Raw genomic sequence first — 25,152 nt, 5'->3', positions numbered from 1 at the left:
TCTTTCCCTTTTTTGCCTTTTATTTCCTTCAGTTGCATAATTTTGAAGCAAGGATGGTGGTGGCTTTTTCCACATGCTTGAAATTCTGCTTAGCCCTGGCTTGCTCCAAACATATGCAGAAACTCATTGTAATTCTCTGTATTGCAGGCCTTGTAAGAAGGTAAGTGTGTCCAAATTATCTCTTGCCCCACAGGACCTGCAGGGAAAGGTTTGCCCTTTGCAAAAGGCAAAGTCTGTTTGTGTGAATTGCTTTTTTCCTGAGAAGACTGATCCACTACAACCATCTGCAATCTACACAGCTGTTTAGTACAAGGACCATTGCTTATCCTACTGCATGGTAACATTACTTGGTGACTTCAAAGGCAACAGCCACAATGTTTTGAAATCACAGCCTACCATGCACTCAATTATAATTATTAACACACACCAAACTACATACTTGTAGGTGATGTTCACAGGATAAAATGTCAGTAAGAAATGCTAAACATGGAACAAATCTACTCAGGCTAAGAAGAAAACATTAATTCTAGAATAAATGATGAATCTCTTGTGCAGGGCAAATCTTCTTTGAAAGCAAACACTGAAGGCCAAGATAAAAGTCTGCATCAGGTTTCTTTTAGTCTGATTTCCAGTAAAGTTTATCCAAGTTAAAGAGAACATAAACACTGATGCAAAAATATCCTACTCCTAAGGCAAAATGCTCATGAGTTAAAGCCATGAGCTTCCCTAAGGGATTTAAGAGATTCACAGACCTCTTAGCTCACTTCTAATAAATGGCAGAATATTCAAAATTCACCCAAGTCATCTTTGGTGCCAGCAGAGCATGGCTTACAGAAAGCCAACCAGACAAGCCATCCCTCTTGTGGGTTACTGCATTGTAGGTTACTGCAATGGGTAATTGCCCTCAGAATGAAAGTGTGTTTCAAAACTTGCCATTTGAGTTAAAAATGCCTTCAGGTCCCAGGAACTGCTTTCATGTTTGTGCTCTGGACATGCTTCAGTAATACTATCAAACTGTCTCTCCCCTTCATGCTAGCCATGGGTTTATGTCTTGTCCCCATCCAAAATAAGCAATGTCTTAATTTCAGCCCCATGGAGATCACAAGCAACTGAAATCAATGATTTCCAACCCTTCGCTAAAGATAACTCTGATAGCATCAGTTATTGAAAACCACACCAAGCTCATGCACACATTCTCTAGCAAAGAAAAATAGATTTCCATGGTATCTGCACAAATGGAAATCTCAGGTGTTCTTTATCTAATTTTGTCTTTAAGAGAATACTGTCCTGTGAGGAGAACTATGTATTGCACATAAGAAAAAATTAAACTACTACCAAAAACATCCTCTTTTCAAGATGTTCAGCTGTGAGCATAGTGTAAAATAACACATGGTTGTGATTTTTTTCTTTTTTTAATCCAGATGAAGCTAAAACTGGAAATAAAAATATTTAATTGACAAAACTGGCAAAAGTTCCATTTAATTCCACTGAAATTTTGCCATCACAGCTGTAAATGTGTCTTTTGATAACACATGTTTAACTGGGGCTCTTTCATACGAAGCCAGGAAGCAAATAAGGATGAAGCTGTGCTTGAGAACAGTGACTTTCCCAGTGACAGTTCAGGTATTTATTGTACTTTAATCATAGTGGGATGGCTGAGTAGCTTTAAGTTTTATTCACTTCAGACCACACCACATAAGAGCTGAAGTCTATTCAGTAGTAGAACTGCACTTTCACAGCATCTGAAAGTTAGCAGTGCCCCAGAATAATTTTACTATGGCTTTTCCATTTTTTCCACAAAGTTGAGAAAACAACCCGTGTATTATAAAAATAACAGGAAACCAAAAAGAAGAAAATAACATGTTGATTCTTTTGGTTTCTATACCATTTTGCAGAGGTACAACTACTTCCTGGGCACTCAGAAGCCAGACACTAGCTGTTTAAATCCCAGATTATATACAAAACCAAATCAAAATATGTTCAAACTAGCTGAAAGGAGAACAGAAACCACTGCTGTGAGCTAGTTAAAATTAAAATAGAGATGAGGGCTGTGAATAATCAGTGTTTGGTTTTTTTCCAAACTCCTATAGTTATGCAAATTAGCAAAGAGCAAAATTCTAGTAATTTGTCTGAGATTATGTAGTGTAGAGGCCTGGTAATACAACGTGGCCTCTCAGCTGGCAACAGACACTGAGAACTGGATCTGTCAAGAGAATGACTTGTCCTTTCTCACTGAGGTGGTCTTTCTTGGAAGGACCAGCTTGGTGTGTTACTAGTGAGAGGAATCCCACCCAGGAATGGGACATCATGGACCTAGAAGTTCAAGTGGAGGTTTCTAGCAGAACTCCATACACTCATCCGTGTCTCTTTCCAAAGCCTCTGATTAATGCTTGGCAGAGTGACAAGGAAAACAAGGGAAAAGAAGCTGTTGGCCAGGCAAGTTAGCAGGGAAGTTCACTGATGTCTCTCACTGCTGACATTTCCAGTACAGCTCTCTTTGCTGCACCATTTCTAACCAGTTCCACACCTGCTTTCTGAAGTGCCCCCTCCTTGCAGGCTGGGATTGAAGAGATGGTAGGCAAGAGAAGTGAGCTGAAAGAAACATCTGGCCTCCCCCCACCTTTTTATCTTCCTGCTCTACCAGAACCTTGCCACCTTGCCACTCAGCTCAGAGCCAGTAACAGGCTCCTGCAGCAATTCCAAAAGTTTGAGGGGGAAAAAGCAACACTACTAGATAAGCAAACGGGTGGTTTTTTCTTCATAAAGACTATTACTTAGCACACTCTATTGCAGGGCATTTCCTGAACTTAAACGTGGAGCCTGACTTTCAGAGCTGCTAATCAGGCACTGGGCTTAAACATTAAACTGGCTTCATATACAGCCAAAATGCTGATGCCATTAGTGAAAAGAAACACATTTTACATAAAGACTTCCAGGTGGCTGGCTGGAGATCTTCAGTACAGGACCATACATTGTGTTTGCTGAACAAGTTAAATGCAAACAGTGTTTCAGAACACAGCAAGGGATGGAGTCTGACTCCATTTACCCTCCTCTCTGTTGTCACTGGAAACTTTAAAACCCTTCCTTCCATCCAGAAGCTGAGCAAATTTAGTCTGCTGCTTCCATGTATGATATGTCATTAGGAATCAAGTGAGAATTGGGAATCCATGAAAAACTTCCAATCATTCTCCACAACCATGAAGCTGGTTAAATAGTTTTTAATTTTCAGTTTTGCATTTTGGGGTTAGCTTAGAACAATTCCTTAGAAATGGATTCAGAAATACCCCAAGAGTCTGCAGCAGAAGGAAAGGGTAATAGGGAGGGAAGGGGCAATATTCTTTCTAATGTCTTTTTACCTTTTCTGTACTCTGCTGTCAATGCTGCTTCCCAAACATTAATATTGTCTGCAGTGGGCCAACCCACATAATATTTCAATTAAATGACTGTATCTAATCACTCTGTGATCCCACAATGTGTGTCTGGACATCAGCTCAGCAAATACAATGGAAAGTACAGAACATGTTGGACACATTCGTTTTTTTTTGTAGCCTGGTGTTTTGGTTGTCCCTTTTCTGAAGTCCTAGCTTGAAAAACTTCTTCCCAAAAAGAAGGGAAATATCTAAAATATGCTGGTGTGGAATCAAATATCCTGAAATCTGCATTCAGTGTCTCCAGATCACCCTTTTTAAAGTCAGTTCCTCAACTGCTGTCTCTTCCAATCTTCTTTTCTACTTGTCTCACACTCCCTCATTCCTCCTCCTTTCTGGACAGTGCCTGGTTTTTGCTGAGCTGGAGCAGGCAACAGCAGGACTGAAGGGTCAGTACCTGAAACCTTGCCTCTTTTTCAAAATGGTAATGGAATTTACAGTCTTAAGGGCAAGACTCACAGGTTCACTCAAAGACTTTCTATTAAAAACAATGTTATAACTATGGTCATAATGGCTACTGTGAACTGGAACTATTAAGCTCCTGAACACTCTACACAGCAATTAATTTTTAAAATCTCAGTTAGCAGATTTTGTAACAGCAACACCAATTCGCTGCTTGTGAATATCACATTTGTCTCTTGAATTTTTGGTCACCTCCTCATGTGATGTTCTTCAAAGCACTTTCACAATTACAGATCTACTCAGTATTGTGTCCTGAGGTTAGTGCTACTCTGGGACACAAAATATAGCCCAGGCTGCACAGAAAGAGAGTAAATCAAACATGGAACATGTTTTGTTATTAGACAATGCTCGTGGAGGAAAGGAGAATGGGATCTAGCCTTCATATGAGAATACAGAAGAGAATTCTTGTAAATGTTAAGTGTATTACTTCTCTCTGACCTCACCATTTCTTCTTGATTCTCTCAACCCCTCAAACTAGGAATTTTTCCTTCTTCTTATCAATCTTGCTCCTTTCAGGTGGCCATGACTCAGAAATTCCTAGACTGACACATTTGAAATTATCAGAAAAGCTCAGCCTTTCCCCACATCAGTTTTGCATCTGACTTTCTTCAATTGCTCTTTTGCTTATATATTTAGGGATTCTGCTCATTTTGAGGTCTTACTAAGAAGAAGCACGATGTGATGGGATGAGCACAATTAAATTCCACCAATCTTCAGCAGTTAAACATTAAACCTCTGTCTGGTCCTGCCAAAACACACTTGGCAAAGCCTGCATGACTTTCATGACAGAGTCTCTGGAGTCTTCATAATGGTCTGTATTAAGCTCACTAATTAATTAGTGAGAAAATGTTGCTTTCACATTTAGACAGGATACAAAAAGCTGTTAGAATGTATCATGAAAGGGAGGTATAATTTTGTATTTGTGAAGTATGAAGCCTACCTCTTTCTCCTGGTCTTCCTGGCTGACCAGGGCTTCCTGGAAACCCTTGCATGCCTGGAGATCCTTGCTCACCCTGTGGCCCTGGAGCCCCTGGCCGACCTGGCTCACCAGGAGGTCCCGCGATGGTTCGAGTTGAGACAGACTGGCTTGGGATCTGGTTCAGAATTGAGTTGTATCTTGCCATATGACCTGTCAGGAAAAAAAAGTTGTAATTTTCAAGAAGCAGTGGAAAATCTGGTTCAGCAAAGTTTCAGCAGAGTACTGGCAGATTCTCAAGGCTGTGGTCTGTCATGATTTGGTATTATGAAGTTGTACACTTGTTGGGGGAGAAGTAGTAGGTTACAGAGTGCACAGAAAATGGAAGAACTATTGTGCAGGATTTTATTTTCTTACTTTGGCAAGGTTTTGGGAAGCTTTTGTATTTTATGTCTATAAAAATTTAAAACTGGTGCAGCATAAGCTTCTGTAAACTGTAATAGCTTGCAGACAATTCCAGCTTTTTTTTCAGAAGGCTGATGCTAATCAGCTCTAGTTGGACACAAATCCGGTTGAACATAAATCTAGTTGAAACATAAATCTCAACTGTCTAGTCTAAAACAAACAGAACCCCTTGGATATTTTGCAAAGTGTCATATTTGTAAGTAGCTGGGGCAGGAAAAGATCCATTCCAGAGAGAGAAGCATGTGGACTGTCCGTGTACTTGCCTTGGATGAGCTGCTCACACACTTGACGAGCAACAGCCCGGACCATTGCCTGGGACTGGAGATCACCCTGGATAACAGCAGCACAGAGTCATGAAACACTCCTGAGCTGACAGCACTTTGAGCAAAGAAGGATATTTATTATTGCTGAGACATCATATCCTCACAGATGAGAAAGGAAAGCCAAAGAAATTTTGTGATTTCACTGGTTCCCATTTCTCTTTTTGGCCAGCAATCAGAGGTCTGAGAAGATAACCCTAATGAGAGATTTGGAGGCGTGCTTACTGCCACATACTTCCCACCTTGAAAACATTAATGTAGCTATGTAAAAGATCATGTCTGGAAAAGAAGGAAAGTTTACTTAATTGCAAAGAGAAAACTACTGTGCCTGTAAACACAGAGAAACATATTTTTTTTTTAAAGTTCTTTATGAGAAAGAAGGCCAGGCAGGAAAAAAACCCACAGCTAACATGAACATAGACTTACCCTTTCACCCCTTTCCCCCTTAGCTCCAGGAGGACCCTATGAAAAGATTTAATACAAAATTAATTCTCATTTTGTTCTGTTCAAAATTTTTAACACCTGAACTTTGTTTGCCTTGCAGATTCATAGTAAAGAAATAAACAATAACAAGCTTTCAGTAGGTTATGTGACAATGACAAATACACTTCTATCATTTCAGTACTCAACAAAATGTTCACTTTGGCAATTACATGGGAACAATGACTTTCACAAGTGTTTGCCACACACTGAATTCACTTATTCGAAATGATAGCAAGGTCAGGCCACCACATGATGCATTTCACCTGGCTGAAACAGGTCTAATTTTTGCAAAATACCAGCCTGAAATTTGCTGTGCTGAGACTCTGCATCCACTATGAATAGAGCAAGCAATGGGGTTAAACTGCACAGAAAATTCCGTTTGATATTAAGGATAATGTCAAACTGTAATGATGGTGAGGAGGATTATGGATTGAAACAAGTTGTCTAGGGCACTTGCAACTTCACCAGTGTCAGCTTTTGGGATGGGCTACACATTTCTCAGGAACTTCTGAAGCAAGGAAAGGTCTGTTGGTCAGAGCCTGGTGCTGATAACACCAAGGCCATGGGTTTGATGCCTGTATGGGCCAAACACTTGAGAGCTGGACTTGATGATCCTTGTGGCTCCCTTCCAACTCAGACTGTTCTGTGCTTCTGTGTAGGTAACCAGCTGACTGATACATGGTTAAGCACAGCTTATTCTATCCTTGGAGAGAGGAAACTCCTACAAAGACTAAAAGACTATTTCTAAGGACTCTATAATTCTATGTTTTGGAATAGAAAGCTCAGTAATTTTTCAGCCACCTGTTTTTTTCCGCACTACTAGAGTCTAACCATGCACAGCAGAGCTCAGGCATGACTCGCAGGAATATCCACATTCTAGAAAATTTTGTTCAGTATCTGGAACATGTGTTTGGACAGGAACTGCATAGTCAACATGTTATATATTTATAGTAAGGGTTCCATAGCTCATCAAATCTCCTTTATAGATTCCATGATTACACTTAAAAACTATGCAGAACTGGGCATTTAGATTATTATCTTTGCTTATATATTATCAATCAATTTAATTTCATTTCCACTTAGCCAAATGAAAATGCATGCATTGGCCTAAATCTCCAAACCAAACTGGATTTTGGAAAAAAAATTCTATTCTACAAATAGAGTCAAAAATACACACTGTCCTTTTCTGATGTCTTTAAAAATTAAATAGGATGTTTACTGTAATTCTTGGGAAAAAGCTGAGCAGGCTTTATAATTAAACATTAATACATAATATTGTCTGAACTCTTACAGAGACAAAAAAGTCCACTATAATTATTCTTTTTTACATAAAATACACATTGATTTCATAGCTGCATTCCTTTCTTCCAGTCATTTTTTCTGGGGTTTTTAAAATAATTCATAAAAAATAACATCTGAGAGATAAACTTAATATTGGAGGTTCCTAATACTAATTTTAGATATAGAGCATATAATTTTCCAAAAATTACATAAATTATATAAAAGCCCCAGTCATTAGTCATTTGTTCTGATTTAAACACAGAGTAACCTCAAAAGCCATGTTTTTATTCATATAATATTTTCACAGTTTGGAAATCAGAATAATATTTTGGAAATATTCAGGTTAACAAAGACTTGAATTTCCAGAGAGTTGCTGGAAGGGCAAAGGGAAAAAAAAGAAGAATGTAATTACACAGACTTCAAATTCACATAGTTGTGTTTTTAACTTCTGTGTTTTAATATTGTATTTTGACTTTAATCCCTATATTCCAAACATGGTATGTAAGATCAACAAATATATTTAATTACAAAGAATGAACAAAGAAAGGTCAATATGATGTTTAACTTAGCCACTAACTGCAAACAGATCATAGGCAATAAATATTGAGGAGTTCTGTCAAACAGTGAAGACAGGCTCAGAAACCAACCAATGCACAACAGCAGACAGTGAAATATTAATTAGTTTTACTTACAGGAGCTCCAACATCACCTTGTGGCCCCTGACTTCCAGTAACACCTGGAACACCTGGAGCACCAGGTATGCCCTGTGTGGAAAAAGAAGAGGAAAATAGTGGTGATGACAACCAACATCCACGAGTCCTGATGAGAAGTAGTGCACAGACAGTTCTGTCAGTCAAAGACTGGAGATTCCCAGAGAGAAAACTAAGAAACACAATTTGCAGGAAAAGGAGCACCATAAGCACAGCTCTGAGAAAAGCACTTGAGAAAAATAACTTGGGTTGCTTTCTGGAACAGGCAGAAATTGCTGAACCACTGGACTAAATCCTGTGATGTCAATACTGTGTTCAGGGGGGATGACTCAGAATGTTCTTTGTAAAAAATAACAAGATGGCTTGGAGAATACTCAGTACAACCATCAGCTTCATCTAATATTTAAATCTATTAAGAAGGCATTAACTTTGCATAGCTGCCCCAACTGAGAAGGCTGAGACTGATTCTGAAGGCAACATATATCCTGCATTAGAGGCTGGATGTAGCCTCTGCTCTCTTCCTTGGTTATTCTGTGAGAGCACCTGTGCTCACCTCCAGCCTCTAAACCAAGTAAAATTTGATGGTTCACTTCAGCTAACAGTCCTATGGAATTTTTGACAAAAAGAAAGTCTTGTTTCAAATGTTAAAAGCAGTAATTCCCTCTTTATAGTGCATTGCTTGACTAAGAACAAGCTATCAATCTATTGACAGAACAACTCTCTCCCCTCCCCATGGGAGACATTTTCTTCTTGAGCTAAGTAGGAGTGGAAAGAAGTTACACTGGACAAGCAGCTCTCGGCCAACTCTGTGCATCATGAGAATTCTGACTTCCCTTGGCCTTGCTCTATCCACTGTAGCATAGATAACAGTGTGATCTGTAATCCCCCCAAATCCTGCTGACTTTTGCAGTAAGAAATTCCATGGGCAATACTCACCATTGGGCCAGGAGGTCCTTGTGGGCCTGTGGGTCCATCCTTGCCAGGAAAGCCCTATAAAACATAAATAAATGCAATGTCACCAGCTTTTTATATGTACTTCATGAATCTGTTCTGTTTAATCTAGAAGAAATTTTGTACTTTTGTTCTTTGGTTTTGTTTTGCTTTGTTGTTGGGTTGTTTGTTTTTTTTCTAAATTAATACCTGTTGGTAGTAGTGTCTTACAAAAAAATTCCCTTCTTTGCCCTGGGGAGCTTTTGTTTCTGAAAAAGAAGCTATAGTGTTACCAAGATTAAAAAAAAAGCCAAACCAGCTAGCCACGCAATTTTTTGAATACCAAAAAAAAACAATACCAAATTCTTCATACCTGTCAAACCTCTCTACCACAAGGTCATGTTTCTACATCTGTTCTCACTGGCTGCAAGCATTCCCAGTGCCACTGATGAGGTGCTGAAAGATGGCAACAGAGAGAGGATCTCTGTGCCCAGCAGTGCTGCTCATGGGCTCCAGCCATCCCTGAGTCCTGCTTCGGGAAGCAGCGGGAATGCTCATGTGGTTTCCATCAGGAACGTGCCTCAGAGCTTCCAGAAACCACAGCCAAAAACTAAAGATAACTTGGAAACTGGAAAGCAAGTACATCACAGAAAAAAAGACTGACCAGATGTAGAGGAAAATACACTATTAATAAAGTATTCTTTACATAAGATAATTTAGTTAATACAAATTAACCAATATGTGCATTTTGTATCCACACGCTGCAAAGCTTGGGTTTCTGACCAGCCTGGTGATTAGACAATTCTTTAATTACTACACAGCCTGAACAGGAGATATATGGTTTTACCTCTGGCTCAAGACCAGTTTGAAAGGTGGTTTATGCTGGGAAGTGTTTGGTTTATTGCTGAAATGTTTGAAAATGTTTATGGTGACACACACAGTAAAGAACATTCCAGGCCTCAGTATCTCATGGAGTTTCAGAAGAAAAATGTACAACTTTTTTGGTTTGTATTTTTTTCCCAAATCTTTGTTTCTGACATGGTTTTAGTAATGAATATAACATTTACTACTAGTTTTATGCTTTGCACAATTTGGAAACTATTATTCAAATCTGCAATCATATGGCATAAAAAATGGCTGGGGAGTAATATTATCTGCCATATACCTGGAAAGGTTTTCTAAAAGCTCTAGTGGCCGGGTGTTTTGATCATAAAATAAGCTGCATAGTCAACTCCCATTATGTTATCTAGGTATCCTTAGACTTGATAAGGAAACCCCTTCATATTCCACAGTGTAGCCAGATGAAGCTGATGCCTTCATGTTTCACTTTTTAAAGCAAATATGTAAAACCTCTATTTATTTTTGCTCCGTTCCAAAGCATGATGAAAACTCATTTGACCCTTTTAAGGGCTTAATTTAACTAGGAGGAGGGAAATGTGTGCTTTCCACTGATTTCTAGGATCTAGTGTGGAGTCACACAAGCTTCTAAAGAAAAAGAAAACCATATGTCTTTCTCTTCTCCCACCCCAGTCAAAGAGTAGAATTAACAGTATGATCAGCAGTACATTTTCTTGGAATATATTTCACAATTTCTTTCTTCTGAGCAGTGCTCTTACTCCTGGCTGCTCAGTAATCACCTCCTGTCTATTCTCCTAGGGTTTCTTTTTCTTGGCATTTGTCTGTACTGCCCACAAAAGATCATCTCGTACTTCATTTTCTAGATGTGAAAATTGCTATATATAAATCAAATAGAAGCCCAGTTCAAGAAAGAGTATGGCAATACCTATTCTCTCATGCTGGTAAAAGACTAAGGGTATTTGTTTGTGCTGCCAGCAGCGTTTGAAGATGATGTTACTCAGACCACCTGATGGCCAGAATGGATCTGACACTCATTCTGAACTTTTGAGCTGAGAGCAGAGATTAGTAAGTACCAGGAAATTGGCAGCAAGAGTGGGAATTTATTTCTTCTGGCTCTTTCTCCCATAATTTTTGGTGTATGTAATGTAGAAGAAAATAGAGCACAGTGAGAATTCACAAAGCTGTATTCTGAGTACTGAAGCCTTGTAGATGCTATTAATCTCCCATTTATTGAATTCTCCTCTTTGCCTAACCACCTCTAATCCAAGGGGGATGACTGGAGGAATTACATAGCACACTGGAGGAATTACATAGCTCTGTCACATCCAGAACAGAAATGACTCTGCACAAAGCCACTGATTCTCTCCCATGGAACTGCATGTCCAAGAACAGCATAGGACAGATTTTGATGGCTGACCTAGCATGTAGGTCTTAAAGTCAAGGTTTAAATCACTTTGGAAAGTTAAATTAAGACATATTTTGCTAATGGCATGAAAAAAAACCAGTTCTAGAGAAAGAGACAGAAATTTTAGAAGGGATTTTGTTTGCCAAAATACAAATGGCATCACTGGTAAAATCTCAAGGGTGCTGAAATCAGTACTGCTGCTGACTTCATTATAAACTCTTGAGCTTTCTGTAGCCTGGAATTTGTTTGGGGCAATTTGTGGAGAGGTGACTTTTCAAGTAGGGCTAGATACCAGCAAAAACTTAACTGAAGCTACTGAGCCAGGCTTGAAGGACTTTCATGTAGAGCCTTTTAAAAACCCCAGCAGCCTGGGACACATGACTGCCAATTCAAGATCTGTCTTTCAACATGAAATGCTTGGGACTGTTGGCGGAGAAACATGATCTGTTCTCTTTACTAAAACTCCCCTATATTGCTAGCTGCAAATATGGGGCAGCAAGAAAGGACACCAAACAACCACAGCTACAGCCACACAAAAAAAATAAGTCATTTTACATTTATAAAATCTTTTCTGACACTCTGGAAGCTGATGAGAGAGGAGGGGACTGTTCCTCATGTGGAGTCTGAGATGAAGACCTAAACAGGTTACCAGACAGGTATAAAATATTGTCATGCATATTCTTAATATTTGCTTTATTATCAGAAAAAAACTTTTCTACTCTCATTCAACCTTCCCAAAGTATTTTCATTACATCCCATTCTTCTTCATAGGGAGAGTATGTCGTTATGAAAATGACCTTTTTATGAATTCACATAACTGACAGGGAAGACGTTCTATTTCTTTCTAAAACCCAAGAAAAAGCAAATTAGTCAGGGACTAAAAACCAAGTTCAGAAAAACAAAAAAGAAATTTTAGGTTAAGTGTTGAATTACAACAGAAGAAAGGAATTACAACATTAGAAAGGAAACTCTTTCCTCAATTGATTTCAAAAAGAAAATCAGAAAGCATGAACACTAGAAATCAAAACAAAAAGAAGAGAAAACAAACTGTAAAAGTGAAGTGATTCCAATTATCAGAAACTGAAGGAGAAAGAATCTCCATTCCAGCACTTCATGAGTCTAATATCACATTATACCCAGTTCAAAGTTCTCAGAGATCTCCCAATAAATATCAGCCCTATGCTTAACACCCATTAAAATCAGTGTGATTTAATAACCTGCCTAAGTACTCTACAGCACTACTACCACTCTAATTAAAATACTTAAAGACAATAAATACTAAAGAGGAAGGGATAACTAAGCTGAGAAAAACACAGAAGATCTCAGTTCTAGTAATATAATACTTGCAAAACAGTTTGGCATCTTGGCTAACAGGAGGAAACCCAACAAAAGGAACATTACACAAAAAAGGCAATTTACTTCTCAGGAATTTTCCAGTTCCCCTTTGCTGCTGCAGTTATGCCCTTCAGAATTATCTCTTTTTTAAGTGCTGGGTCTTCAAAGAGACTGCGGTGAAATAATTGGTTTGGATCTTTGCCCATTAAAAGCAATTTCATGTTGTCATAACTTCACAGGGATCAAATGAGTTACACCACCATAAAATCAATATAGCATAATTATTTGTTGCCAGAGAAATAATTACAGCTGGACAACATTGCATAAGGGTCTCACAGAGACAATACCAGGCTAACAGAACTAGTTTTATGAGCTCTGGGCCATTTATCCAGCTCCCGTGATTAATAGCAGAGAAGGAAGAGAACACACAAACAAAGCACTATTACTGTATCTATAAAAACAGGCAATTTGTGTAATTGCCCTACCTTTATATAGACAACAGTGGGCTATTCTACAGAATAAACACCATATGACTTTTCCAGGCTGTATCAATAGCCTTTGCTGCAATAATCTTCCTTGGCTTTCCTCTGGAATACCATCTTGGCAACAACCTGGTGACTCCCACATGTGGGGGGACTAGACCACTTCTGAACGGGTGGCTGCATCAAGGCATGGCTGAGGGCATCCTCTGCTAAATATGAAGTCAGCTACTGAACAACGTCAAAACACAGAGTTCTTTTCTCCTTGAACTGCAGGCACCTCAACGTCCCTCATGATCAGGAATGCAGGGGGAGGAGGCACATGGAGCTCACTTGGACAGTGTTTAGCACCATCTCAACTTGTCCAGGACCAAGACCAGACAGAACATGGCAAAAACCCAAATGTTCATCAGAGTCCAGGTCTCTATTAACCTGGAGATGAACAGGTGGCATGAAAGTTGGGCAATTTAGAGGGAAATATTCCAATGCAGCCAAAAGACATAAAAACACATAAAACCATAATGCTTCACAGTATTATAAAGTGGGGGGAAAAAATGCATTGACTTACATATTTCAATACAATTTAATTGAAAATTAGAAGGCTATTCCTCCAATTAGATTATTTATCTGATGATAATATTGCATAAATCTTTATCTTAATAAAAAGATAAAGATTTCTTTTCTTGATTTTTAGAGAAAAAAAAAACCCATTTATCTATTTCCCAAATTCTACAGTAACGTCAGTGGAATTACTTCTAGACATATGTTTATGCCAATGTATAAATTCATAATACTGAGTTCAAATACATATTTTGCTACAGGGTTTGGGTTTTTTTATAACAAGGTCAGAAAATCAAAGAATTCCCAGATTTCTCTGAAGTTACATGAACATTTCTAAAAAAAGGATCATGAATATGTAAATCTTGCTCAAATGAAACAAAAAAGTTATATTTCATAATGAACTTCTGCTGTAGACAGAAATCTAGTACTATGCTAACAATAACTTTCCAGAGTCTGACTAATAATGAAACAGAAGTCTCCCCAGGGAGACAAAGAAGAGGAGTTATAGGCTTAACTGCACAAATGAAAATGAATTTTCTTTTCTTTTACTGGCTCCTAGACAGACTGTAAGTATCTGCAGTTGTTTCACCAGGAGCAGAATAAGGTTGACTAAATTTTGGTATTATATATTTTTCACCTTTTCTTCATGTCAACTGTTTCTGCAGGTATCATTCTACATTCAATGTTAAATTTCCTTGTAGCTGTCTCTGCTTCATTACTTAGCTAGAAAGCAAATTTAGATCATTGTCTTGGATTGCATACTAATCATACACTATTTAACAACCATTTAATTTTAAATATATAAGATTAATTGGCAATGCTGAACACAAGTGGCATCTGCTTCTACCAAATGCACAAAGCACAGACATCGTGCAGGAGTCCCATTACACATCTCAAGCCTCAGCAGCAGACAGAAGGATGTCCACCTACTGTGCCTGTTGGCACAGAGAGATGATCTCCAGAAAGGACAGAGGTGGCATTAATTATAATAAATCAGCCATGCTGGGAAACATTTCCATTATGGAATGGGAATAAAACACATGTAAAACATACTCATTTTAGCTTACCCTTTGACCTTGAGCTCCATCTCTTCCTGGTGAACCTGAGGCTCCTGGGACACCCTAAGCATTATAAAAGGAGATAAAATTATGAGGTCAAATTAACAGAATCCAACTAAATTTTGAGTGAAACTGTATGACATGTTTTGGATAAATGGAACTAGGAAGCTCAATAATGGGTGGCACCATAGAAGAGATTCAGTAAAGAAGGTATTTCTGTGAAATGAGAGATGGGTAAACACACATCATTAAAATGCTGAGATGTTGAGTCTACAGAGACACAATTTCAGCATTAAACAAGAAAGTAACCAGCTCTTCAGGCCCAAGTGAATCAGCTGCTGCACACCAACATGCCCTGGATTCCTCCTCTTTCTAAACCCCTGTTCAAATTCACCCCAACAATACATTTCTTAGCAGTTTGTAAAATGTGCCCTAAACTCACAATGATGTCAATTCAACATTCAAACTTAGTAAGTGACAGGGTATACAATAGGGAATACCTGCAGGCCAGGAAAACCAAGATCTCCCTTCTCTCCCTTTTCACCTGGTGGCCCCTGCAAATAAACAATCACACATAGTAAGCAAAATACATGGTTACTTTTCTGTTTTTAATAGTTCCCTTCAGCTTCTTAAAACAAAACAAAACAAAAAACAACAAAGGAAACCAGTAAGAAAACAAACTATGTTTCTTTCTGAAAGCAAACATACAGATTCTTATTTGCAAAAATGCAAATGTAGAAGTTATAAACATTAAAAAAAACCCCTAATTTTAAAAGGTTTCATAAGTAACTTCATAAAACTATAGCCATTTTGTTACCAAAAAAAGGTAGCAATTTTCTTTTTCCCTTTAAAGGAATTGGTTTCATTTCAGGCCTCAGCAGTATCTCCAATAATGGTGAAAAAATGGGTTTACTGTGGAAACTAGGCATGTTTCTATGGTACACATGCATGAGAAAAATATACTTTTCTAAATAATAAATAAACGCTAATTTTTATAAAAAATCAATTTCTCTCTGAAATAACTGCTCTTATAATTAAAGTATTCTTATTATTCTCTATGACAACACAATCAAGAATATACAGCTTTGGTAAACCATTATATTTTTCATTAGTATCATATAGACTGGAAAAGGATGAAATTTTATTATAATGTAGTAAATTTTGGAAAAAAACCTAGCAGAAAGTAATATATGTATTACTACTTTTCTAGGCTTGTCTGTACCCATCTACTGGAGAGGTGTATGAAACAAGATAAGTGCTACTGGTTCATTATTCTAACTATGTTTATTTATGATGAAATTCTGGGACTTATTTCACAACAGCCTTGCAAATCCAGGCCTAATCACTTCCTCTGATGATAGATTTTATTTTGTAATGAATATTATTGCTTAATTTTGGCAGAGAATATGGTGTTCCTGCTTGGGTACACCTTTCAAGTCAGAACTGATCTGCAATGAGCAGTACAGCCAGAAAAAGAGGAAATATTAACATTTTGGTCTACTGCCATGTCACAACCCCCACTGCAATTTATTTTCACTTGACTCCAGGCTTGGATGCTAATACCCAGGTCATATTCAACCTGCAATCAAATGCTTTCAGATGACTAAAAATTCTGTTCAAAATAAAAAACCAGAAATTCTGGCATCGAACCCACATTCACTGGAGGTCAAACCCACATCTGTGATTTCACCTCAAATACTGAAATTCAGATTCTGATCACAACACCAAAAGCTATTTCAGTCTAGTCTAAGCTATTTGCTGTTTAAACGATCATAGAAAAATGCCTATTGATTTTTTAAGTCTCACTGGAAGTCCTTGAATAGAAAGCCCACTGGGTCCCTGTGGTCCGGGAGGTCCCTGCGGTCCAGGAACACCAATTTCACCTCGAGGTCCATCTGGTCCCTAAAGTAGCACAGGACATAAGTTAAACTCTTATCATATGGACAAAGGCAGCTTCTGTTTAAAGAATTAAATGCCAATAGATTCAAAGACATCTGAAATATGAGTTAAGATATTTGAGCAGTTAGGGTTTAATTTAAAACTGTCTGGTTTCTTTATAAACACTAAAAAAAAAAAGGATTATCTATTCTGTGAAAGCAGCATTCTGAATTTTATATCTTTTATCAAGGAACAAATAGGACAAGTAATTCTTTTGGAAAGAGCCACTGTAAATGCCAGTGACATTTCACTATGCTTTTTCCTCAAAAAAGCCAGAGACAATCTGGAATTCATTTCAAGGTTTCCCTGCAGCAGAGATAAACCAAGAACCCATGCATCTGTCAAATGTAGAGTACTATAAAAAGTACCTTTGGACCTGGATCACCACGATGACCTTTGGCACCTCTGACACCTGGACCACCCTGTAAAGCACAAGCATGGGACTCACTGAAAACCAAGACTCTCGAACAGAAATGAAATCCAGAGAAGCCCAAACAGATTCTTCCTGTTCCTGAATCAGCGTTCAAGAATCAGTAAATATCCTGTCGATATCCTTCCACTGGAGTAATTAAACTGGGAACATAGTGAAGTGTGGCCATGCACAGGAACAGATTTAAACACAGATGTGACTTCTCAGAGCCAAGAATGCACACTATGTAAGAATCAAAATAACACTGAAAGCTATGATATGGATTGAAATGTGGTCATGGGTTCCCTTCCAGTTGCTGGAACCTCCTGCACATCTGTCTGTTCTCACCACAATCACATTGTTAAAGGTCGAGTTCCCAGAAAGAGCATTCTGGCCTGTATCAGATACAGCGTGGCCAGCAGGACCAGGACAGTGACCATTCCCCTGTACTCAGCATTGATGAGGCCACAACTCAAATCCTGTGTCGAGTTCTGGGCCCCTCACTACAAGAAGGACATTGAGGGGCTGGAGTGTGTCCAGGGAAGGGCAACAGAGGTGGGGAAGGGTCTGGAGCACAGCTCAGGTGAGGAGCAGCTGAAGGAACTGGGAGTGTTTAGCCTGGAGAAAAGGAGGCTCAGAGGGGACCTCATCATTCTACAACTCCCTGCAAGGAGGCTGCAGCCAGGTGGGGGTCAGGCTCTACTGACCGGTAACAGCAACAGGATCAGAGGAAGTGGCCTCAAGTTGAACTGTGGGAAGTTTCCATTGGATATTATGAAAAATTTCTTCACAGAAAGGGTTGTCAACCTTTAGAACTGGCTGTCTAGGGACATGGTGGAGTCACCATCCCCAGAGCTGTTTACAAAACATGTAGATGTGGCACCTGAGGACGTGGTTGAGTGACAGAGTTAGCAGTACTGGGTTAACAGCTGGACTCAATCACTTTGAAGGTCTTTTCCAACATAAACAGTTCTATAATTCTGTCATTCTAATGACTTAGGGATAGTTTTCAGCAAGGACAACTCCAGAGCCTACTAGATCTACACCATGGTTTAATTTGGAGCTATTCTTGGTAAAATGCTCTTATGGATATTTTTCTCTTTTTTGCTTTCTTAAGCAATACCTACATCTGCTTATCATTTATTAACCAACTTTTGCCTTCTTTATCAATATCACCTGAGACACTGGAGTACCATATATCTGTGGATGGCTGCCATGAATGTGTTTTGCGACAGCATCTACATGTGCTTTCTGTTCTAGGACAGCATAAATAACTTTTTTTTCACCTCAGTTTCCCTCTTCCCCCATCTGAGTATATTGTCTAATCTCGTGGAATATGACCTTTACAGGTATTCTGCCCATCATTGTACTCAGAAGGACCTTGTACAACTAGACACCGTAGCTGAAGAGAACACTTTAGGGGCTTCAATAAGTACTTACAAAAATAACAACAGTTAAATTAAAATGACAAGAATAGAAAATGTGCTTATATGCAGTATCTATGAGAATTTAAATAGGAGAAATAGCAGAAATGTCTGGAAATCCCAGAGTACTGTTGCCCTTCAATGAAGGTGTCATGACATGGTCTTCACATGTGTGATCACAGAACAATTTTCCACTACCTCCCCCAGCTCCCTCAGGCTTCTTTCTTCCATCCCACATCTCTATGGTCACAACTCATTCCACCACGACCAGCTCTGACCCCAAAATCTCATCCCATGTTCTCCATGGAACCAAGTTCCAATTGCCAGTTGCAAAATTCCAGATATTCATATTTCTGCATTCCAATCTGCTGTCCTTTCTCCTTCCTCTGCCTTACTTCTAACTCTGAGATCAAAAAACTCCTCAACACAATAACTGCAAGTTTTTAACATAAACACAGTCACAGTTTTCTCCCATTTTGTTCTCATAAATGGATTGCATTTTTACTAAGAATATATGCTTAAAAATAGCCTGATGCTGAGCCATTAAATGATGTGCTTTTGGATTCATGCTGAAGTTGGCACACTTGTCCATGTTGGACAAGTGTTGGTACACTTGTTCATGTCCAACCCAGTAACCTTGCTTGGTAAAAGCACAATTTCCAGAAGAGCATTTATTTAAGATGAAAACATCAGAAGAGGCCCCCTCATTTTTTTCACAAACTTATTTTGGTGGTTATTCCCCAGCACTACTAAGCCTGTGTGATCAATTTCAGTTTTTTGGGGGTTTTTTGTGCTTTTTTTCTGGCCAAAAATTCTTATTATGCCTTCCCTTATTTTGAATAACTTAGTCGCCAATGCTTTCTTCCAGAAATGGGTCTTAATCTACTGTTATCAAGACACCTCCTTGTCACCGTTGTATTTTCTGGAAAAATCCCCTTGCCCAGGATTCTTCTCCTGGGAAGCTGAGAAGCCTCATTTGCCTCTCCTGTGTTTTGCTGCTTTGGAATGTAGTTGGAGATTGTTTTATTGGTTTCATGTGAATTGTTTTGACTTAATGGCCAATCACAGCCAAGCTGTGTCAAGGCTCTGGAAGAGTCACAAGTTTATTATTAGTATCTTTTAGCAGACTTACTTCTGTAAGTATCCTTTCTCTATACTTTAGTATAGTTTAGTATAGAATTCCTTAATATAATATAGTATCTTAAAATATTAAATTAGCCTTCTTAGAGCATGGAGCCTGATGCATCATTCCTTCCTCCATCTGGGAACCCCACAAATAGAAGACCTCCTCATTTCTTTTTACCAGTCAAAACCTATGAAGCACTAAAAGCTTTTTTTTTGGCAATTAAACTTGTCCAATCTTTCAACAATTTTGTCTCCTTCACCTTCTTCAGTTCTGCAGCATTCCTTTCAAATGCAGGCATTAGCTTTACATGCTATCTCATTTTCACTTTGTGTGAGGAACTTCAGACAGCAGGATCAAATTCTGCCAAAAATGAAGCCATGAAAACAACATCCCATGATGAAAATTGCCAGATAATCTTAACTCTAAACAACACTTTGTCTTACCTGAAGTGATACATTTTCTAAAAAGTTAAAAATTCTTTCTAGAGTTACTGTCCCAAACAAATGGAAGCATTTTATTTGGAGTGTTTTTAGCCTAATGTCTAAAACTGGCTACATGGTAGGATCCTGATCTCTTACACAGAAGAATCCTTGGCTTGGAGAAAAGTCACATGACATTTTAATGACTTGGAGCTCTCCTGACCAGACATAGCACATATGACTTTCTGACTTTTGGTTGGCGCAGAGATGAACACTGACTGTATTCTTTTTGCTCTGCTTTTTTCATAGGTCCTGAATTTTTTTTTCTTTTTTTTTCTTTTTTCTTTTTTCTTTTTGCAGAGCTCTACCATCAAACTGTCTGGCAAAAAAGCATCACTTAAAACAGGCTGAGTTCCAGAATCACATATTTCCCTGCCTTGGCTATGATTTTTCTGCTTGATTTTAAGCTTCCTCTTGCCTGGCACTATGCTATTCAAAACATGGTTCATCCTAAATGTAATATATAGAAGTACATTATTTTACTACTGGGTTAAGCCTTAGCAATTCCGGATCCATATATCTTTTGAACTGTAGTAATAGACATTCTTCCAGTCAAATAATTTTCAAACATTTTTCATTTTACTGTGAAATGTGGGCAAACTACTCAATTTAAGCAACATTTTTATGTAATTTATCCCATTTTTTACAGAACAGAAACTGGATGCTAAAATGTGGGAATTGCAACTTTCAGCCATACTTGTTTAATAACCTATATTCTGATAGGAGAACAGAATAATTTCTCCTTGTTCAAGATGCAGCTCTTAAGTGAATTTCCTCTTGAATTTCTTTCCAGCTTTTTTATCAGAGCTTGAAGAACTGTTCTTGCAGAAAGAGTACCCTCTAAGTTGTCATGAGGATTAATGTCTGCTAGGACCTACTATCTGAAGGCCTTATGTGCAAGCCAATTTTGTTGTTAAACATGTATCTCATGTAATTTGTGTACTTTAACACCAAAAACATTTTCCTTTACTTTCTTCCCTGGCTCTTTCATTTAAAAACATGTCCTTGGAGCATGCAGGACACAGTATGGGCCAAGAAATATTCAGCTCAAGCTTTTCACAAGAGAGCCTCATCTCAAACTTACTCAGCAAGCAGCCCTAAGATACCAATCATATTTATCTAGTTGTAACAGAAAAAAAACATGACCATTCAACAAATCTCCCAGTCAGGATTGTTGTTAAATCAAATCAATAATGGACCATTACAGAGCCTTTCTAAATTGATAAAAATCAGCCTTGGGATGCAAGATTGAGTTCTCAAAATTTAGTGGGCCTGAATCTCTGATGTTTGGGTTAATTCATTGTCTGAGTTTCCACAAGTCAATAGAGAGAAAGGGGATTTATTCTATCTGAGATACTACACTGACACAGAGGGAAAGTTAAATAACTCTTTTCTGCAAAAGACTATCTAGTTCCACACAAGGAACTTAAACACACACTTACTTAACACCTACACAGCAAACTCTTAATGATTGCCATCAAAATGACACCACTAAGCATATGTAAAAGTTGTAACAGTGTACCTTTCATCATTCACTGTAAAGTTAAAAAAAATTAAATTCAACTTTCCACAAAGGCAGATTATTTCATTATTTCTTCCCTTCACAGCTCTTGGATATCTCTCTGCCTTTAAGAACTCTCAGAAGAACCTGTATTTCCAGTTCTACTTTCCAATAAATATTTTACTTAGGTAGGACTTTTAAGACAGAAAAGTCTTCTTTCATCACATACTACACAAGTGGCATTGTCATGTTCCATATCTTTAATTGATAAGAATTCTGTAAACTGAGAATTTCAGAAATCTAAACTCCAAGCTATATTTAATACACATCTGCTAGAGTAGACAGAGAGAGGTGATTAAAAATTTGAAAATAAATGGCACTACCTATGAGGTATCTAATGCTACAGACAGATTAAAGGGCTCCAGGTCTAAAGAACACCTCAACTGCTTCAGCATAATCCTTCTTTACATAATTCATAGCATTTTCATTATAAACTGAATATAATTGTATCTCTTTACCAGCACTTGAAAGCATAATTTTAACCTTATTAGTCATGCAATGGCAGTATATTCACAGTATTGAAATAAAAGTGGCCAGTGGACTATTTGGTACAGTTCACTACAAAGCTGAATAAAACCTTACCGGTGGTCCAGGAGGTCCAAGGGGACCCTTGTTGGCTTCTGAACAGGAACAAGCATGCGGAAGGGCAGGGCAATTTTCCTCATCTCTCTATGAAAAGGTTAAGATAGGAGAAGGATGATATGCAGAACTTCAAATGCTAGGTATTTTATCAGTCTAAGACATAGTACTTAGTACAGCCTAAGACAGTACTCAAAAGCACCCACTTGATTTAGAAAAATACATCTAATTGACTTTCCACAGGACAAGTAAACCAGGCAGAGATGGGCTTTTATGAAAACTTTTAAGCATCCATTCCCAATAAAACATTTGTCTCAACAAAATAGAAAATAAAAGGTAAATTCTACACTTATTGAAAGAGGTTTCTTACCAAGCCAGGAAGTTCACAGCATTTGTCTCGATTGGCCCATGAGGTAGCACAAATAATGTCAAACATCTGCAACTGCAGCTGTTTCAAAACAAAGGTGATGGACAGTATGACTGTTAGATGTAAGATCAGTGCAAAATGGAGCCATCAGCAAGCAAAGCCAACTTGATTCAAGCACTCAGATTAGACAAAGGCTTTTGAATTTGAGCAGCAAGCCACAAATACCACATTTAAATGGTAAATCCACTGCTTCTTCCAAATGTGTGCCCAACCAACTCATCTGAACTATTAGACATTACATGAATTGAGCAAAGCTGTTCAAGGTTAAATGCTGCATGCATTTGTTGAATTTTCTCCCACTCCTTGCTTAAATTCCTTATTTTGCCCAATGGCGTCTTCCAGTATCTTTTTATAGCAAAAAAGACATCAAGAGTCAGGCAAAAGAGAGTTTAGCTTCTCTGAATAACTCCTCTTAACCCTCTGGTCTGCTCTTCAGATTTTATCTGGGACAAGGTCTTCTGTAGACTATTACTTACACTGGAGTTGAGCCACAAATAATATTTCTCCTTTTTTCCAGTTTAATTTTACTTTAGAATATGCCCTCTCTTATCCGTGTTATCCCCAGGCAATGATAGCTTAAGAATGGGGAGAAGCTTGCTCACCATGTGATAATATTGTGCAAAAAAAAAAATTCCCATCACAGGTCTGGGAACATGGTTTGGACAAGAATTTAATCTGCAAGAACACACACATATGCTAAAAATAGTGGCTGCTTGATACTCAGAAACAATATACTAAATAGGATTCAATGGTAAAACCAATTATCTCCTTTACAGCCCTCGCTGAACAAAGGGGTCTACAGAGATGAAGCTTTCTTCTGTTACTATTTCTATTCTTTTTCCATGCCTTGTTTATGTGCATACTGAATAGGGAATGGTATGGAACAGAACATCCCATTAAATTAACCCCACATGTTAAAAAATTTGAGGAACTGCTAGAGACAGAATGCTGGGTTTATTCCCATTATTTTCAGTGGCATTATTTTAAGATCAGAACAGAGGAATGAATTTTAAAATTTTCTTATGACTGCATTGCTTCTAAAGCTGTTAAAATTAACTACATATGTGCACCTTTGGTTTTGCCTCATTTTTTTCCTTATAAAAGTCAAATATTATATTTTAAATAAAGGCATACTTTCATATAAATAGACATTCTCCTCACCTGCCAGCAGATTAGCTGGTTTGTGGATTTGCTGTACTACAGTCACAATGAGCTGGCATTATGTAAAACATCTCAGACAGCTGAAGTGCAGCATGAAGGCAACATTTGGACTCAGAGTTTGGCTCCATGGAGACCCACCCTGGGTCCAGCAAGTCTGTGTCCATGTCTGTGTCAAATAGAAGCTGGCTGCATGGGGAGCCACTTAGTGTCCCTCTTTGCTGCACATCCCTAAGCTCCTAACTCCAGGAGGCCTCACTAGTGCAGCAGCAGACAAAAGTGCAGGCACACAATGCTCTGGGACACAGAATACCTGAGCATTTGCATGATATTGCTCTTAAGCAAATCACACATCCCAGAAATGGGGTGCAGCAACACTAGAGCTGGTTCCATAGAGAGCACCTTAGATTCTGAAGTTGTATTGCCATTTTTTCCCATAACTCAGTCCATCCCAAGCTATTCTGTTATCCCGATCAATGGTAGGACAAAATTTATAGATAGGCATGTACATGTATTCATTTTGTCTGGACTAGGCAATCTGGACAATAGGAATAAAGTCTGTTGGTGTAAATTAAAGAGCAAACAGACATTTTCTGAAATGCTGTATTCACCAACCAAAAGTTGGATGACTCAGTATTCTTTTTAAAAACCATTATGTGGGTTGTTCTGACTCAAGCTAAAACCCAAAACAAATCTTTCTTTGCTACTCTTAAACATTTATTCATAAGTCTATGCATTTATAGTGATTTTGCTTTCTAAATATCCAGCCCCACAAGCAGAATCAGTAATGTGGAAAAATCCTCATCTAACCAGGCTACAGCTCTGCAAACTTCTCAACAGACCATGTTAGACACTACTATTAACAGTACATATACATGCAAGCAAACAAGGTTCAAAGAGGAGGTCTGTGAATTGTAGATAATGTTTTAAAGTTGGACTTCGCATTAAATCCCACTGAAGGAATACAAAACACTACTTGCTGCAGGTCCCAGTCAGGTTTCATTGCTCTGATTACAATACAATCCTGAGATGACTCATTCAGGAGAGTTAAAAGGGTTTGGCACTTTGAGCCTAATCCCCTGTTTGATCAATCTGTCTGTCTATCTATCTATCTATCTATCTATCTATCTATCTATCTATCTATCTATCTATCTCTGCCTGTTCATTTTACCATTGCACACTGTATATATTGATGGGAAAAAAAACTGGTACAATTATATTTCCTCAAAATTGAAATGTCTGGCAAAACTCAAATGACTGCTCTGTATTGATTTAGTTTAAAAAATACTCTAAAAACATTCCAAGAATGTTAAACTGCTCCATGTGAATACAATTAAAACAAAACATCCACAATTTTGTT

The 25,152-nt window shown here is 38.2% G+C and overlaps 1 protein-coding gene across 1 annotated transcript in view; it reads right to left on the bottom strand.

Moving 5' to 3' along the window:
- Window positions 1-25,152, bottom strand: part of COL14A1 (collagen type XIV alpha 1 chain) — a 113,016-nt gene that overhangs the window by 5,428 nt on the left and 82,436 nt on the right. Inside the window, 11 exon segments of the mRNA XM_031056746.1 lie at window positions 4,831-5,019; window positions 5,535-5,601; window positions 6,018-6,053; window positions 8,048-8,119; window positions 9,002-9,055; window positions 14,701-14,754; window positions 15,192-15,245; window positions 16,498-16,593; window positions 16,998-17,051; window positions 22,211-22,297; window positions 22,578-22,655. Of these exon segments, the coding sequence (XP_030912606.1) occupies window positions 4,831-5,019; window positions 5,535-5,601; window positions 6,018-6,053; window positions 8,048-8,119; window positions 9,002-9,055; window positions 14,701-14,754; window positions 15,192-15,245; window positions 16,498-16,593; window positions 16,998-17,051; window positions 22,211-22,297; window positions 22,578-22,655 (841 nt within the window).

This window comes from Geospiza fortis, unplaced genomic scaffold, assembly GCF_000277835.1.
Source record: "Geospiza fortis unplaced genomic scaffold, GeoFor_1.0 scaffold111, whole genome shotgun sequence".
NCBI classification, from domain to species: Eukaryota; Metazoa; Chordata; class Aves; order Passeriformes; family Thraupidae; genus Geospiza; species Geospiza fortis.
Note: the sequence above shows the minus strand (reverse complement) of the source record. Positions and strands in the feature narration are given on the sequence as shown.